This window comes from Xenopus laevis, chromosome 6L (assembly GCF_017654675.1).
Source record: "Xenopus laevis strain J_2021 chromosome 6L, Xenopus_laevis_v10.1, whole genome shotgun sequence".
Taxonomy (NCBI): Eukaryota; Metazoa; Chordata; class Amphibia; order Anura; family Pipidae; genus Xenopus; species Xenopus laevis.
Window position 1 is genome coordinate 120,493,482 of NC_054381.1, and position 18,887 is coordinate 120,512,368.

At 37.8% G+C, this 18,887-nt stretch overlaps 1 protein-coding gene across 1 annotated transcript in view; it reads left to right on the plus strand.

The window, feature by feature from the left end:
* spidr.L (scaffold protein involved in DNA repair L homeolog) overlaps nt 1–18,887 on the plus strand; it is a 205,376-nt gene that overhangs the window by 5,545 nt on the left and 180,944 nt on the right. The window contains exons 3-5 of the mRNA XM_041566418.1: nt 4,079–4,148; nt 4,852–5,016; nt 5,159–5,322. Of these exons, the coding sequence (XP_041422352.1) occupies nt 4,079–4,148; nt 4,852–5,016; nt 5,159–5,322 (399 nt within the window). The remainder of the gene's footprint in view (nt 1–4,078; nt 4,149–4,851; nt 5,017–5,158; nt 5,323–18,887) is intronic.

Here is an 18,887-nt window from a genome sequence, read left to right on the forward strand (position 1 = left end):
CAACATTGTTCTAAATCCAGTAGGATCCAGAGGAGTAGAGGGTAAAATCTTCTCATTCTCTTGGTTTTGAAATTAGATGTTGCACAGGCATATGTCCACATACCTTTGGCTATATGGGGCAAATGTCTCAATATTAATTGTGGATAAAAAAGCTGCATGTGTTTTTTTCTTGAAAATTGATAAATCAGCCTTTGTGTTCAGCATAAATATATGAGGTCATGTCATTACTTAGAAGTAAAATAACTTCTAAAAGGACTTTAGTGAGATGGTTACCCGATTACTTGTGCCTTTCAACAAATCAAGTCCGTGCCCCACGGAGGCGCATTTTACGAGGAACAAAAAAAAATGTAGAAGGTGTGTATGAATCCAGGCAATGCTGTACAGCATCTAGAATTCTTTTATGTCTTTCTAGGACTCATCTAGCTTTTAATCAACTGACTAAGGAAGAATGTTAAGGGCCGAGAAACATGCTGTGATTCGTCAAGATTAGTCGCCCGGCGACAAATCTCCTCTTCTTTGGGGCGACTAATCTCCCCTAACTGCCCCCCTGCAGGTCTGGACTGATAATTATAATAGGCCCTGGCATTTCAGGTACACAGAGGCCCAAACAGCCCCCACCAGCCCACTAAATACTGACTTTCTATAGCACTTTATAGCAGCCCCTCTGGCCTGCTCCCCTGCCTTCCCAAAGTTTTCCGAAGTTGCCTCACAAGGAAACTTCGGGCGGAAATCAGAGTGCTCAGAGTGCCATCCTGCCGACAATTTACATTCTAGCCGAAGGGGAGGCAGTTCGGGGAGATTGTCACCCCGAAGAAGAGGAGATTTGTCCCCGAATCGAGTGTGCCTCTGCCCTTAAGGGAATTTAAGGAAATGGCCAGCACAGATTGTTGTGGTACAATTACTGGCTGACTGTAATACTGTTCAGTGGTCAGTAGATGCCACTATCCTCAAGCTGTAGACTGACTACTTGGCATTAAATGTTTTAAAATGCTTAGGATAGAATAACCTTTCAGCTTGCAATAGAATCTACTAAACATTGAATAGCAGTAATTAATTTCTTTTGCCTATAATTATATTATCTGTCTAACAATGTGCTTTAAGCAGAAACATGATGTACAATTTGTGAGAAATTGATTATTTTTTTCACCCTTTAGTTACATATTGTCTACATGTTTATGCTGCTACATTGTCTACCCTCTCAGAATCTTTTCTCAAGCCCTAGTGACATAGAGAGTTGGCTCTGCTGCTCTCCACCTGTATTTTTTAGGTGGATGGAGAGAAGCAAATCCACTCTCTTCTAAAGCTTTGTTTAGTCTGGGTGCAGGTATGTGGATTGGAGATCATATTGAAAAAAAGTAGGCATTTTCATGCTTCATCTTTGTTCTGCTTTACTCCGTGTAGCTGCACTCAGACAGAAGCTGTGCCTGCCATTGCAGCTATACGTAGCTGTGGAAGAGAGCAGGGCCACTTCTTTCCGCCTGCCTACAAAACGCAGGCAGAGAACCAACACTCTGTGTGACCAAGGCCTCACACTAACACTATTCCCAGTTCTGCAAGTCTATAGGCCAGGCACGGGGCAGATTTTTTCATTGCAGAAAGAGCATGTCATGTTCTCCAGCATTAGCTAGAGCTGAACTCTCAATTAAAAACCCTGAAGTTTAACTGTTAAATGTGGATATGCTCTGTGGGAGCTGTTTGCTTATCTATTGGGAGCCACCCATTGGAGAAGTGCTCTCTGAGTTGAGGTACTTAATGAAAGGCAAAAACATACCCTTACTATATTAACAATTGGGGGGGGGGGTCTTCCTTTTAATCTAGTCATTTTAGCAAGGTTTGCCAACACTGCTGCACTAATAATTGTGTTAGTGGCCCTTTAAAGGAGAATGAAAGGTTAAACTAAGAAAGTCTTATCAGAAAGGTCCACCTAAATATACCAGTAAACCCTCAAAGTAACACTGCATTTCTTTCTTTCTATTGTGTACACATGGGCTTCTGTATCAGATTTCCTGCCTTCGGCTTAAACCTCCTTGCCCCAGGCGTGAGCATGCTCAGTTTGCTCCTCTTCCCCCCCCCCTTCTCTGCTGTAATCTGAGCCCAGAGCTATGAGTGAGCAGGGAGAGACTCGGGCAGGAAGTGATGTCATATAAAGCTAATACTGCAGCTGCTATCCTAAACAAACAGTGTTTCTAGAGCTGTGTATGGTAAAACATTCTACAGGATAAATATAGCATTCTAGCTTGCACTATTGCAGCTAATCTATTGGCAATAAAATACTTTCCTTCTCCTTTAATTAAAACAATTACGTTTTGTATTTATATATGTAATTGTTAATGCTCGTCTCTCATGTGACTGATCCAGTGGTGATGAACTGTATACAACTCTGTACTTGTGGTCTTTTGACTACCAGTTAAATATCTACTACTACTTCTACCACTTTTATAGTCACTGACGGTGTCAGACTGGGATGCCTGGGGCCCACCAGAAAACCTTTGGCCATAGGCCCACTCTCCAAAATATTTTTCCTTTTTTTGTCATTCACTTTTTTTATTCTTTTAATCACTTTTCCTCAAATATTATCATCAGTCTCTACCTCCATTTCTTCTCTTTATTCTTTTATAGGCATACAAGGCAAATGGTTGGGTGAGTAGAAGGGCCCACTGACACCTGGGCCCACCGGGAGTTTTCCTGGTATCCCGGTGGGCCAGTCTGACACTGGTCACTGATTTTCTTGCACTGTGTGGTCTAGACTACTGCCAGACAGGGCTGAATCATCCGATTGGCTGACTTCTGCTCCCTCTCCTGTATCTGCACCGAGAAGCACTGCATCAGTCTGGGTGCATACTTTTGTTTTTGCACTGAAATCTGTTCTGGGGAACACAGTACCTCAGTATGGTTGCCACATGGCTGGTATTTCATTGGCCAAGCGGGCACATCACCAGCTAGTGTAAGGGTAGCGACCTTACCTATAAATCTCTCTCTCTTCATTGGCTCTCTCCATGGCTGATCACTCCCTTTTGAGCAGGGGCCCACCCCTGCCCTGCCCATTCCCCACTCTGCTCATCCCCCCACCCATATCCACGCTCTGTTCCATCATCACTCCACCTCCCAATGACATCACTGCCCAGTTTTGTCAGCACAAGAATGTGACAACCCTAGACACACAAGGGAGCAGAGGCCAGCCAGTGAATCGGCTTCCAAAATTCAGCCAAGGCTGTCTGTAGCCTTATTTATGATTTAACCACTCATGGAAAACTGAATTGTTTGTGGCCCAAAGGAACCCCTGCCAAGGATCCTTTGGAGTGGAGCTAGTTAATTGGCTTTTAATCCTTCTCCCTAGGGCCCCTTGCATGAAACAGCAGTTAGAAAAATTCACATTGAGGTCAATGGCAAATGTTTTAAATGCTGTATTTTTAAAAAGCAAAAAAAGAGACTTTAAAGCCTAACTCCCACATAGACTGAAAAATCACTGAAATTGCCTGGCTTGAGGGATCATTATAATAGTTAATAAATGCATTTGTTACCCCGTCCAAGTTTTCCTGGAAGCCTCTAGGGCAGTAATCCCTAACCAGTGGCCCATGAGCAACATGTTCCTCATCAACCCACTGGATGTTGCTCCCAGTGGCCTCAAAGCAGGTGCTTATTTTTGAATTCTTGGCTTGTAGACAACTTTTGGTTGCATAAAATCAGGTGTACTGCAAAGCAGACCCTCTTGCAGGCTGCCAGTCCTCATAAGGCTACCAAATGGCCAATCACAGCCCTTATTTTGCACCACCTAGGAACATTTTTTCATGTTTGCATTGCTACCAAACTATTTTTACATCTGAATATGGCTCACGGCTTAAAAAGGTTGGGGACCCCCATTCTAGAGGATCCAGCTCAGATTAAGTTACCATGATCTATTGAAAGTGTAATCTGTTGTGCTTTAAATGGCTTGTTCTATATTGTATAGAAGCTCATCTGATTGAATATTCTGATGCTTGACAGAAATAGGTGCTGGAAAGTCCTGCTGAATGTGTGAACACTGTCTAAAACTATGAATGTTATCTCTCTCACTGTCATGTATTATTCCATTCTGTAGGCATCTTCTTCATTGGAGAGAAGGTCTCTGTTTGGCAAGCACAAAGCACACTCTCATGTATATGATGAAGGTAATTATTACTGTTCTGACCTCTTGCTTGTATGAGTTATGTAAAACTGCCCAGAAAACCGGGCTTAAGCCCTTTGCTGTAAATAGAATAAACCGCTGGGTTGACTCATTATTAATTGGGTCAGACATATCCTTCACTTGTCAAATGCAATATGTACTATAAATAGTGTTTTCTCTCTGCTGTCACCTTGTAAACATTGATCGTAGTAGTGATCTAATGTACAGCAGGAAATAAGCCAGATTGGGAAATTTTAATGATGGGTTGTTTGGAATTCAATTTAAGATCCCATTAGGATTATTATGATTGCTGAGCGGTTGATTCTGTATCTGATTTGACCACGTATGTAGTGGGGCAAGGTGGGAAGATATAATTGCTTTTTTCACACAGTACTTTGTTATATTCCAGTAACTTATAGCAAACCAAATGTCTGCTGCTTTTGGTAACTGGGTAAATGTAATTGGGTAAATGTTCTTATGTAATACCACTGGATCATAGGCTTATGGTTGGGTGACTGAGGTATTCCACCAGGTATTCCTGGTCTTCCACTTAACACATAAGACAAAAGGCTGACTTGGAACAGCCATAACACTGTAATCATTGCATCTACACAAGCAACATTACTAAGGTCATTCAATATTTTACTTATGTTTTATAATCCTGTACAACACTATATATTTCTTGTGAATGTTTTCTCCTCCTCCAGATCATAATGTTACAAACACAGCACCAATTGTGTGGAGCTCCAGTGACAGTGAGTTATCAAATGATGGAAGTAAAGAGTTTAATTCCCAACTTGGATTTGCTAGTCAAACCTTTCTTAAGGGAAAATACTGCCTGGACTTGTCTGCCTCTAAGGCTGATCCTGAAAGTAAGTGTTATGGAATACAGGGTAAGGATGATTGTTTTAAGATGTTGGTTCTCGCCAATGAGAAAAAAAAAGTATCACTTGGTGGCATTCAGGCCTCTGGTGCTTGGAGAGTGGGTAAACTAAATGGCGTGTGCTTCTTTAGATGACGTCCCTGAGATCACTGGCTGGCAATATGAGAGTGATTCTGAGGAGGAAAATCATAAATTTTCTGATGCAGCTGAAAGTGCTGTAGAAATATGTGATTCTGAGTCCTCATCCAGCAAAGCTACTGACTCCCAGCTACTGAAAGAGGCGGAACCCTCTAAAGTATGTACATTTCTGGTATTTTAATCATGTCTTTGAATTTTGCATTTTATGGCTAGGTATATTTTTAGATCTCCAGCAGAGGGCAGCAATGTTACATAGAAAATGTATATTCTTGTTTTTTTTTTTCTTTCTTTAATATTGCTCTGCAAATTTACTGTTACTGTTAAATGGCAGTAACGGTTTCTGCAGGGGAGAGACTTGTGCATTTTCTTGGACTGTAAAATCTTAGCTTTTAAAGGAGACCTAAATTCAAAGAATGATGTGACATTAACGTCCCTTACATTCATTTTATGAGATATGGCATTGCTAAACAACTAATGCCAAACTTTTGTCACAGTAACCCTAGGGTTCACTGCACAGACAGGGATGCTGACTGTCTGAACTTCAAATAGACCTGTTTACTTTTAAAATAAAAATAGTACATTTTAAAAGTACTCATTATTTTAATGTTAAAATGACCCATGGCTTCTATTGTGTAAAGCAATACCCAACACAAAATAGAATACTGTGTGCCATAAACAGTAAAATACTACACAGATTAATTATCCTTTTGATTTAGTGGAATTAGTGGAAGCTTTTTAAGGGGCAATTGGGAATAGCAGAGGTAATTCAGCAGGCTTGGTGTGATCACACCATGCCCACAGAACAAATTATATGAAGAAAGTTGGCTCCTGAGGAGTTACAGCGAGAGCAGAGTAATCCTGGTGCCTACTGTATATTTTTATTTTCTATTACTATTTTTTTCGTATTTCCTGTTTATGTAGCACTTACCAGAGATACATAATTCACATCAGTCCCTGTCCTAGTTAGAACTTGCAGTCAAAGGTCCCTATCCCATTCACACACACTATAGGCGTTTTTCAGGAGCCAATCAAGGTGTGTTTTTTCTCCCTGTGCTTACATGTTCTTTTCCCCATACTGCAAAAACATGCAGGCAGGTTATTTGATTCCTGGTAATACTCACCCGAGCGTGTGTGTGTGAACGTGATAGAGACTTAAAGGGATGGTTCACCTTTAAGTTTTAGGGTGTTATAGCATGGTCAATTCTAAGCAACTTTTCAATTGGCCTTAATTTTTCCTCTCTTATAGTTTTTATAAATGTATTTTCCTTCTTCTGATTCTTTCCAGCTTTCAAATGGGGGTCACTGACCCCATCTAAAAACAAATGTAATGTAGGCTACATGTATTGTTATTGCTGCTATTTAATTACTTTTCTATTCAGGCCTTTCCCATTTATATTCCAGTCCTCTTATTCAAATAAATGCATGGTTCTGGGGCGAAAATCTTGTGATGTACATAGATAACCTTGTTGCAAAGCCTTGAATTCATGAACACAATTCTAAAACATGTAACCAAGATAAGAGACTTAGGAATTAATATTGAAGCAAGTTATCTATATTAGGGAAACTTATCTTTATATAGAACAAGGTCTGCTTATAGAGATTGCTGCTCTTAAAAATCTTTCAAGTCATTTAAATTGCCTCTCTTTCATGTGACAAAGCACTTAAAAATACCTTCCTTTCTCTATACATTGATAAAGTTGCATGCTGCAAACTGGTGTAATCATGTAAAAATGTGGATGTGCGTTTTTGTGCTACTGTTCAGTTATCATTTCAAATACAGCAGAATGTATTCTGGTTCTTGTATTTATGACAGTAACACCAAAAAATTAAAGTGTTTTAAAGTAATGAAAAGACAGGTATGGGAATCTGTTATCCGGAAACCCCTTATGCAGAAAGCGCCGAATTATGAAAACTCCGTTTTATCCAGATCTTTTAAAATGATTTCCTTTATCTGTGTAAAAATAAAACTGTACCTTGTACTTTATCGAAACTAAGACATTATTAATCCTTATTGGAAGGAAAACAATCCTATTGGTTTATTTACTGTTTACATGATTTTCTAGTAGACTTAAGGTAGAAAGATCCATTATATGGAAAACGCCAGGTCCTGACTATTTTGGATAACTGGTCCCATGCCTGAGGTGTTTGCTTCAGAAACACTACTGTAGTTCATATAAACAAGCTGCTGTGTAGCTGGAATTGAAAAAAAGGCTATTTGGCACAGGTTAAATAGTGTAACCTTAGCCTTTTCTCCTTTGAATGGCTGCCCCCATTGCTACACAGCAGCTTATTTATATAAACAATAGTAGTATTTCTAAAGCAAACACAGCAGTTTTACCAATGCAGGGCAACACTGCATTCTATTTTTATTACTTTAAAACACTTATTTTTTGATGTTACTGTTACTTTAAGTTCAGGTATAGAGATTTATTTTAAGTCTTACATTTTCAATTTGTACTTAATCATCACTTAGAAATACTTAATCATCCTGTATAGTGATGGGCGAATCTAACCTGAAAATTTGCCAAAATGCATTGAAGTCTATGGACGACAACCTTTTTGACACAGAGTAATTTTCTACACCCATTAGAGTCTGTGGGCGTCATTTTTGCTGCGAAATTTGCCGAAAATTTCGCTCATCTCTAATCCTGTACCCTTTTTTGGGCTACTGGATGTGATTCATTGCTCACTTGCATAATGCTTATTCTTTCCAAGGAATTGGAGCAAACTTGCGTGCTAGTGCACTGTATTTTCTATTATTGACGTACAGAAGCAGTACCAGTTATTTTACCCACTTGCTTGAAGGAAGAGAATGAATCATCTGCTTAATTGGGGAAAACCGATCATTAACTGTCGTAGAGGCCACCTCTGTTGGGCTGCTGAATTTCACATACTTTTACGGGCCACTCAATTAACAGACACAAAGTCAGTCTTGAATTGGAGAATAAACCATGTATGGTTGACTGGATTTTCAGGCAGAAGATGTGTAATAATATTATCCCAGTCCCCATGTAAAAAAGTACTGATCCAATGGCATTAACTAATTTATCCTGTTTATCCTATATTTCAGTTTCTATGGAATACTGAATCTTAACCACAGGATGTCAAAACACTGCTTTTGACAGTGCTTTTAATTGCCGATGTCAAAACACAGCCAGGCTTATATGTATAGCCAGGGAAGTGGATCCTTGACTTCTTTCCCAGAATTCATCCTGATCTGCTTAAGAATGAGCATGGTATTGCCACAACCAAAATGTAAATTTTTTTTTTTTTTTTTTTTTTTTTTTCAATGAAAGCATATTGCCAAATTAATTTGCTTCACAAGACCTGAAATATTTCACAAACTGTAGATATCTGGCTTACTGATGTAATTATTCTTGTAGTTACTTTGTATAAAAACTGTTTTTATTGTATCATTTCTTGCTCTTTTTTTTTTTTTATACATTTTTTTTTTTCTTGTGGATGTATCTTTTTGGATGAGGCTGGCTGAGTGCCATGGTTTGCTGGAAGTGATGCTGATGACACAGACAGGTTCTACTGGCTGGAGTTTGTCCTGTGTGTGGTGTTCTCATTTAGGTATTTATTATCTGAGCTTCCGGTTCTCAACCAAAGGGCTGCTGCCTGTACGATAATCAAAGCAGTTAAATCTGGTTGTATCTGCTCCTCTATACTGAAGGAGCCAGAAGCTAAACATCCTGTATTTATTATTGTCCAAATCCTTAGTACTGAATCTCTCTAGTAAAAACTGGAATGTCGCTGACCAGCAGAAGCCATAAAAGCCTGGTTATTGTATTTTTCTAGCTACGGACACAATTACCTGATTTACATATAAATGGTGGGAAATAAAAAAATGTTCTGTTTGCTGTTTATATTAGTGGAACCAATGAAAATGTTAAACTATACACAATATATATATATATATATATATATATATATATATATATATATATATATATATATATAATATCAAAACAGGGGGGTTGTGGGAGCACTCTAAAGGCTTTAAAGTATATATATAAGTATAATAAATGCTATTGCATATGTACCCAAAACAGGGGTTATTTTGTTACAAAGTTATGATCATAAAATTGATAAGCCACCATACCACGTCAAGGTAAACCCCAAATGGCGGTCCCTAACTTGTTTTATATTTTATGTGCATTTTAGCATTACCTGTAATCAATGTCCATTGAACGCTGTTTTTTCACTGAGGGCTAAATCCTCCCCAGCCAGCAATCAGGCTTTTAAAGGAGAGATATTCCCAAAACAAACGCCCAATTTTAAAAGCATAGGATCACCACTAGTTTAAAGGGGGGGTATGGGGTGCTACAACCACTGAAGCTATGCCACAGCTCCTGGCTAAATATACAATATCAAAACAGGGGGGTTGTGGGAGCACTCTAAAGGCTTTAAAGTATATATATAAGTATAATAAATGCTATTGCATATGTACCCAAAACAGGGGTTATTTTGTTACAAAGTTATGATCATAAAATTGATAAGCCACCATACCACGTCAAGGTAAACCCCAAATGGCGGTCCCTAACTTGTTTTATATTTTATGTGCATTTTAGCATTACCTGTAATCAATGTCCATTGAACGCTGTTTTTTCACTGAGGGCTAAATCCTCCCCAGCCAGCAATCAGGCTTTTAAAGGAGAGATATTCCCAAAACAAACGCCCAATTTTAAAAGCATAGGATCACCACTAGTTTAAAGGGGGGTATGGGGTGCTACAACCACTGAAGCTATGCCACAGCTCCTGGCTAAATATACAATATCAAAACAGGGGGGTTGTGGGAGCACTCTAAAGGCTTTAAAGTATATATATAAGTATAATAAATGCTATTGCATATGTACCCAAAACAGGGGTTATTTTGTTACAAAGTTATGATCATAAAATTGATAAGCCACCATACCACGTCAAGGTAAACCCCAAATGGCGGTCCCTAACTTGTTTTATATTTTATGTGCATTTTAGCATTACCTGTAATCAATGTCCATTGAACGCTGTTTTTTCACTGAGGGCTAAATCCTCCCCAGCCAGCAATCAGGCTTTTAAAGGAGAGATATTCCCAAAACAAACGCCCAATTTTAAAAGCATAGGATCACCACTAGTTTAAAGGGGGGGTATGGGGTGCTACAACTACTGAAGCTATGCCACAGCTCCTGGCTAAATATACAATATCAAAACAGGGGGGTTGTGGGAGCACTCTAAAGGCTTTAAAGTATATATATAAGTATAATAAATGCTATTGCATATGTACCCAAAACAGGGGTTATTTTGTTACAAAGTTATGATCAGTGAAAAAACAGCGTTCAACGGACATTGATTACAGGTAATGCTAAAATGCACATAAAATATAAAACAAGTTAGGGACCGCCATTCGGGGTTTACCTTGACGTGGTATGGTGGCTTATCAATTTTATGATCATAACTTTGTAACAAAATAACCCCTGTTTTGGGTACATATGCAATAGCATTTATTATACTTATATATACTTTAAAGCCTTTAGAGTGCTCCCACAACCCCCCTGTTTTGATATTATATATATATATATATATATATATATATATATATATATATATATATATATATATACATGCTGTAGTAATGGATCAGCACACTCATTCACTCATTGTAGAAGTGAATAAAGTGTTTTTATTGGTAACACAGCATTGTTATCCGACGTTTCGGTCCCACCTGGGGACCTTTCTCAAGGATATATATACACACACACACACATACATACATACATACATATATATATATCTTACATAAGGAAATATGTTTATTTGTTATTGTGTACACACGAGGGGTGGATCTTTGAAGGTGTGTGTGTGTGTTAAAGCCTTGCTGCAAGGCATGGCATATTAACTAATGCACATATAAGCCGTATATACTCGAGTATAAGCCGACCCGAGTATAAGCCGAGGTACCTAATTTTACCTACAATAACTGGGAAAACTTATTGACTCGAGTATAAGCCTAGGGTGAGAAATGCAGCAGCTACTGGTAATTTTCCTCCCATGCTACATATGGAAAAACAAGCAGTCCTCTCCATATATATTTAAATAGCAATTCCATGCACTTTATTCTACACACAGCCCAAAAGACTGAGGCCAAAGCAGTGACACAGACAGATTACACAGTTTGGCGTATGGATCATACATTTTTAACCTCTCGTGCAGTTGGTAAACTACAGATCTCGCCTGAAAGGGTTTATGGGGAATGCTGGGAGTTGTAGTACATATAGGCCATAGGGTGAGGATGCCTGCTCCAGCAGTTCACAGCAAGGGAGAATACAGTAGGTGAATAACTAACATCCATGCAGTAGAGGAAAGGGAGGGAGGTGAGGGCACGGTTAAGGCTTTCCAGGAGATGACTGCAATGAATCCAGCAGAAAATCATTGGCTTATACGTTCCTTAGTAGATACACTTTTGTTGCCTGTCATTCCCTTTTTAATAAGGCAGCTCCCCCATTGCGCAGCATAAAGTGCTCCTTGCAGCTGCATTGACACTGCACAGCAACATGATGAGGCTTGCTGTTATTATTCGCCCTGCAGGGGTACGAGCCAAAACACAGCGCAATCGCACAAGCAAAACGATCCGCCCTTCCCTGACGTGCGGCTGACGGCGGGACTGAGTGATGACAGACGTCGTAACCCTCATGGTCGTAGCTGCTAGGCAGTCAATCACGGGTCGCTAAGGAGCAGCTCTTCGAGTAGAGGGCGGCGCTATAGGAGGCTGCTGTGCTAGGAGATGGGCATAATCAGGAAGTGTGCGAACTGCCGGGGGAACGTCGCGTTGATCAACTAGGTACCGTAATGACTCGAGTATAAGCCGAGGTAGACTTTTTTAGCTTATTTTGGCTGCTGAAAAACTTGACTTATACTCGAGTATATACTGTAGTGGCCAGAAATTAAGGGTGCTCTTTATTTTAGTGACATCAAATCTATGGGGTCATTGCTCGTTCTATGATTCATGACTCCCAGCAGTCAATATTATTATTCAGGGTGACGCTGGCCTCCCAAAGCACCAGAGAATCTAACATTAGGCTGTACCATTGCCCTCTAGAACGCCCATATACGTAGCAATTACTACATCTAGGGGCAGATTTTTTAAGGGTTGATCAGAAATTCGAATTCGATTTTTCTAAATTTTTTTTGGTCAAAACTCAAATTTGAATTGTGAATTATCCAAACTCAATTCAAATTTGAATTAGAATTTCAAGATTTATCAAATCTATACCCTGGGAATATTTTTAATTTGACTATTAAACTTTTATGACCCATGTGCCCCCCCTTAAGTCACTGATTGGTTACTGCCTGATAACCAATCAGTGGAAACCGAGAGAGCTGCAAAGCAGGAAGTAGTGTTCTGGCTATTCTGTTTGCACAGCCTATCTATTTACCTCGTTTTGATTTTTATAATGAAGGTTCCTTTAAATAAGGGCAACAAGATGTTGCTACATTACAGCTCCCAGCACTCCGTGACATTTAAACAAGGGTTAAAGAATACCAGGATTTCTAAACAAACAAAATCTTGTGATCCAATGGAAAAGTGTTAGTACGTTGTATTTAATATTGAAATGTCTGAATGTTTTGGTGTAATGTTGGTGTGACAGCATAACTTATGCAGACAGAAAAAAAAGTGATCCTTTGCACTAACCCATAGAATTCATTTACCCCTGGGAAGTACGTTTAGCAAAAAAACGTTGTTTCAAGTTCAGCTCTGCATTCAAAATAGCTTAACTGGGTATCAGACCATTGCTCCAAGAATAGTCTAGGCATGGCAGTGGTCCCCTCACTCTGGCCATACATTACCTGGGCTAATTAGCCACCAGCCTTATATTCAAGACTAGTGTAGATGCACATGTCACTTGGAAGCAGCTCAGGACCTTGTCCTAGGGGCTAATGTACTGCTGAGTTTGTGTAGAACTGGGCCCCTACAACTGTTCCAAAGTTAATTTCATGTAACTTTTCATGACTGGACAATTTGCTCTTCCAAAACTGGTAGTGGGCAAAGTGGTAATTTCAGTTTTAATTTTCATTAACAGGGCTCTTATAAACATAGTATATGGCGCCCTGGTGCCTATTACAGTGGGCTACATCTTTAGAACTGGGATACCAGTTGCTGCACAGGTCGAAGTGGTTTCTCATACATACTGGATTCAAAGGTTATTCCATTTTATGGTCAGAGATCTGACTTCCTTGGATCATAAGAGCTAAAGAGAACGTTGTGCTTACCACCAAATAGTGATCCTTTGCACTGACCCATATCAATTTATTGTAGATATTTTGTGCAGAAAGCTACTAAATGGGCCCTTCCCAATACACAGGACTGTTTGTCCATATATTGCAATATATTCAAGCTGGCAAACTATGTCAAATCATCCCTGGTCTGGCCAGGCCTACACTAACTTTAATCAGATTTATGAAGCATTCTAGTGTCATTATACAGTTCCATAGGCTCTTGCAACTTGCATTTAATGTAGGCAGAATAGTTCAGATTAAAGGAAATGTGCTGCTTTGCCCATACCCTTGTATAGTGAAGGCATGCAATTCTCCTAGACACATGAAATATTTCTCTAATTTTGTATTTTGGTGACTCGATACTGTTGAAATACACATTTTAAGTTTATCTGCAGAAGAAAAACATTGCAGTTGTATATTTGAATTGACTTATTTTGTTTATGTAGCAGTAGAATTTCATCACAAAGCTCCGGGCTCATTTGCATTTGGCATACTTAATGTATGCCAAATCATCTAATCCACAGAAAAGGATTATAGTAGTCTTATTATCAACATGGGAATAAGATGTGTTTTGGAGTCTTTGCAAAGCCCATGAACTGCAAAGGCTAAACTAGTTTCAGATGTCTAATTGGTGCATCGCATGAAAGCATGCAGAAACTAATATTGGGATTTGGCTGCTGTGTAATCAAAAGCTTAAAAGATGTCTCTTTCTAAAAGAAGTAATGCTGATTAGTGAGGGGCACAGTAGTTCCAGGCAAAAAAAGAGAGAAACTGAATATCATGCCCTGCACCTAGAAAAGGCCAAGGTCAGTACAGTTCACAAAGTTGCTGGCCTTGTTTTATCTGACGTCTGTATACTGTAAGTGGATATTGTGTAGAAATGGTCTTAACACTTTCGCTTATATACAAGTTAATATAAATTATTATTAAAGGAAGAGTTCAGTGTAAAAATAAAAACTGTGTAAATAGGCCGTGCAAAAAAAAAAAAAAAAAAGGTTTCTAATGTAGTTAGTTAGCCAAAAATGTAATCTATAAAGGCTGGAGTGACTGGATGTCTAATATAACGTAAAATAACCCAACTTCCTGCTTTTCAGCTCTCTAACTCTGAGTTAGTCAGTGACTTGAACGGGGGCCACATGGGAAACAACTGTTCAGTGAGTTTGCAAATAATCCTTAGCATTCAGCTCAGATTCAAAAGCAACAGTTATGACCCATGTGGCCCCTCCTCAAGTCACTGATTGGCTACTGCCTGGTAACCAATCAGTGGAAACCAAGAGAGTGTTCTGGCTATTATGTTACACATCCAGTCACTCCAGCCTTTATACATTACATTTTTCAAAAACTAACTATATTAGACACATTTTTTATTTTGCACAGCCTATCTATTTACCTAGTTATTATTTTTATACTGAACAATTCCTTTAACATATTACCTTCCAGATTCTCCATAGCAGCTCCATTCTCTGTATCCATTAGCTCATAAGGGGGTTATGTAATAAAAGGCACTAAGTTTGCCCCGGGGCAGAAACCCATAGCAATCAGCAGATAGCATTTACCTTTTTAAAAGCAAACATCTTATTGGTTGCTATGGGTTACTGCTCCTGAGAAAACATAGTGCCTTTTTATTACATATGGGGTTAAAGGAAAACTATGCCCTTGAACAATGTAGGTCTCTTTAAACAGATATTGCATAAAACAGCTTGTGTAATACCCTGCTTCATGTAAATAAACCATTTTCATAATAATATACTCTTATTACATTTTAAAAAAACAAGTATCTTTTGTTTGCAGTCTTTGTTTACTAAAAACTGTATAACCTTACCCCCAAAATGTGGCAATAGATGGGTCAATACTAGCTTCAGACCGACTGGTCAGCTTATGGGCCCTAATACAGGGAAGAAATGATGGCCTGTCTGATCAGTATTTGACTGGCTGTTTGACAGATATCTGTCAGATAGGATAGCAAATCCTGTCGCCTGATGCGAACTACTCCTGACTGGTCTCCATCGATAGGATCAGCCTGAGTTCGGCTACCAGTTGGGTGGCTAAATTGGCCACAGATCCAGCCTGCATGCAAACTATCTGTAGTATAAATCTTTGTATTTGAGGTTACTGATAAGCAAATCCTGTAGGGATTGGCATTCATAGTTATCAATTCAAGTAAAAGTTCTGTAATGATATCAATAGTATAATAAAAGTCTAGGGTGCCCTGGCATATCTATCTATCTATCTATCTAATCTATCTATCTAATCTATCTATCTAATCTATCTATCTAATCTATCTATCTAATCTATCTATCTAATCTATCTATCTAATCTATCTAATCTAATCTATCTATCTAATCTATCTATCCAATCTATCTATCTAATCTATCTATCTAATCTATCTAATCTATCTAATCTATCTATCTAATCTATCTAATCTATCTATCTAATCTATCTAATCTATCTATCTAATCTATCTATCTAATCTATCTATCTAATCTATCTATCTAATCTATCTATCTAATCTATCTAATCTATCTATCTAATCTATCTATCTAATCTATCTATCTAATCTATCTATCTAATCTATCTATCTAATCTATCTATCTAATCTATCTATCTAATCTATCTATCTAATCTATCTAATCTATCTATCTATCTAATCTATCTATCTAATCTATCTATCTATCTAATCTATCTATCTATCTAATCTATCTATCTAATCTATCTATCTAATCTATCTATCTAATCTATCTATCTATCTAATCTATCTATCTAATCTATCTATCTAATCTATCTATCTAATCTATCTATCTAATCTATCTAATCTATCTAATCTATCTAATCTATCTATCTAATCTATCTATCTAATCTATCTATCTAATCTATCTATCTAATCTATCTATCTAATCTATCTATCTAATCTATCTATCTATCTAATCTATCTATCTATCTAATCTATCTATCTAATCTATCTATCTAATCTATCTATCTAATCTATCTAATCTATCTATCTAATCTATCTATCTAATCTATCTATCTAATCTATCTAATCTATCTAATCTATCTAATCTATCTAATCTATCTAATCTATCTAATCTATCTAATCTATCTAATCTATCTAATCTATCTAATCTATCTATATGTGTGTGTGCTCTGAAAATATAATGCTTAATTTGTGGAATACGCATCATAATGAGGCATCGTGGACAGTGGCTTCATTGGTTGCTTCTTTATTTGGCAATATGATTACTACAGTTGTCTGGCTTCAGGGCCTTTTTTTTTATCAGTTTTGAAATGGTTTGGTTCATATTTGAATGGGTGACGAGCCGTTATTAATCTTTTCAGTTCCACGCATGTGTAATGAGTTGGTCCATATGACTATGAAGATTTTCATTCATCCAGGTTATGGTATATCTAGATAGGTAAATCGAAAACAACTAGACTTGATCAGTAATCATTGAAGGCGTTTTGCAAGACGAGTTGGTCCAGATTTGATTTCATCTTTTACTGTTGTCCATGAAGCAGGAACTTATTTATGCAGAATCCATCTTTTTTTGCCCCCTCCCTCAGGATTGCCACATGTTTGATATTTTGCCGACCTGGCCAGAAAATACTATACATGTAGGGGAACCTGTTATCCAGAAAGCTCCAAATTATGTAAAGGCTGTCTCCCATAGATTCCATTTTAATCAAATTATCCAAATGTTTAAAAATTATTTATTTTTCTCTGTAATAATTAAGCAGTACCTTGTACTTAATCCAAACTAAGATATAATTAATCCTTACTGGAAGAAAAAACAGTGGTTTATTTAATGTTTGCGTGATTTTTTTTTCATTTTCTAGACCAAATTACAGAAAGACCTGTTATCCGGAAAACCCTGGGTCCCGAGCATTTTGGATAACAGGTCCCATAACTGTAATTGATGCCATGTTATTAATAGGGAAGATACATAAAAGTATAGACTGGTACAGGTATGAGATCCGTTATCCGGAAACTCATCCAGAAAGATCCAAATTACGAGAATGTTGTCTCCCATTATAATTAAATAATCCAAATTTTCTCTGTAATAATAACACAGTACCTTGTACTTGATCCCAACTAAGATAATTAATCTTTATTGAAGGCAAAACCAGAATATTGGGTTTATTTAATGTTTGAATGTTTTTCTAGTACGAAGATCCAAATTACGGAAAGATCCGTTATCCAAAAAACCCCAAGTGCTGAGGATTCTGGATAACAGATCCTATACCTGTACTTTTTTCCAGAAAAGCTTGCTCCCTTCCCCATGTGTGATCATGTAGTTTCTCAGATTCACATCCTTACATTAATTTGAATACATAACATTTTTGAAAATGCCTTTGGATTTTGTGGCCAGCAATCTTTTCCTCATGTAAATGCCTGTTTCTTTGTGTTTCATTTTAGCTAAACTTGGAATTGTTACTGTTGGAGTCCTGTGTGACATCACTAATTGCTGTTCCGCTTTCATTGTGTCGGGGTCGCCCTTAAATGTAATTAAATCCCCATTTTTATTTGTATCTATTGTTAAAATGTATCTCTGTTCTTTGAAGCCATCAGGGGGGCACCTTCTGTGAGGATTGCTTATATATATAAAGTAGCCTCACATGATTTTCAGAGTTTAGCTCCATGTGTATTACATTTGTGTAGCTTCTTGTCTGTCCACAAATTACGGTACTTGCAGTTAACAGAAATTCTTTTTGTCCCCAGGGTCTGTGCAGCTGAGATAATGGACAGCTATTATCTGCTTTATTTGAATCTTTTTTTTTTTCTGGTTCCTGCAGTTGCAGTTCTCTGTGCATAAAATGTTCTGTTCAGTAGTGTTTATGAACACTTCAGTATGTTTACATGTTCCTTTCACCTACACCCACGTCTCATACTCGTGTGCCTTTTTGGTGATTAGAGCTTGTATGGGCCTGTACAGTGACGAGTAATTAGGATATGAAAGCCGTGAACCTGAATTAAGAAGGATGCACTTGTGATTTTTTTATATGCCATCATGTTATTAATCTCAATAAGGACTACCAATTTGTGGAAAATAAGATTTTGTATTCAAATTTTTTTCTGTTTTTGAATGAGATTTATTAAACTGCTCAAGTTCAAATGAGTCCCAGCTAAAAAACAAAAAAAACCAAATATATATATATATATATATATATATATATATATATATATATATATATATATATATATATATCATGAATTTGATGCTCGAATTGGACTGCTTTAATCTTACTTTGCAACGTACTTTGTGCCTACCCAATGATAAATTGTCAATGCTCCATACAATTTGGGTCTAGTGCCCTGGTGATGTTGGTACCTAACCACCGGGTTTGCCTGTATATGTTGCCGTTCCCCAAAACTGTTCCATTTTGGATGCATCTAATAGCCTTATGTTGCAACTTAACAGGCATGGTTATGGTAAATTGGATCGGCATTAGATGTATTCAACATCTCATTGA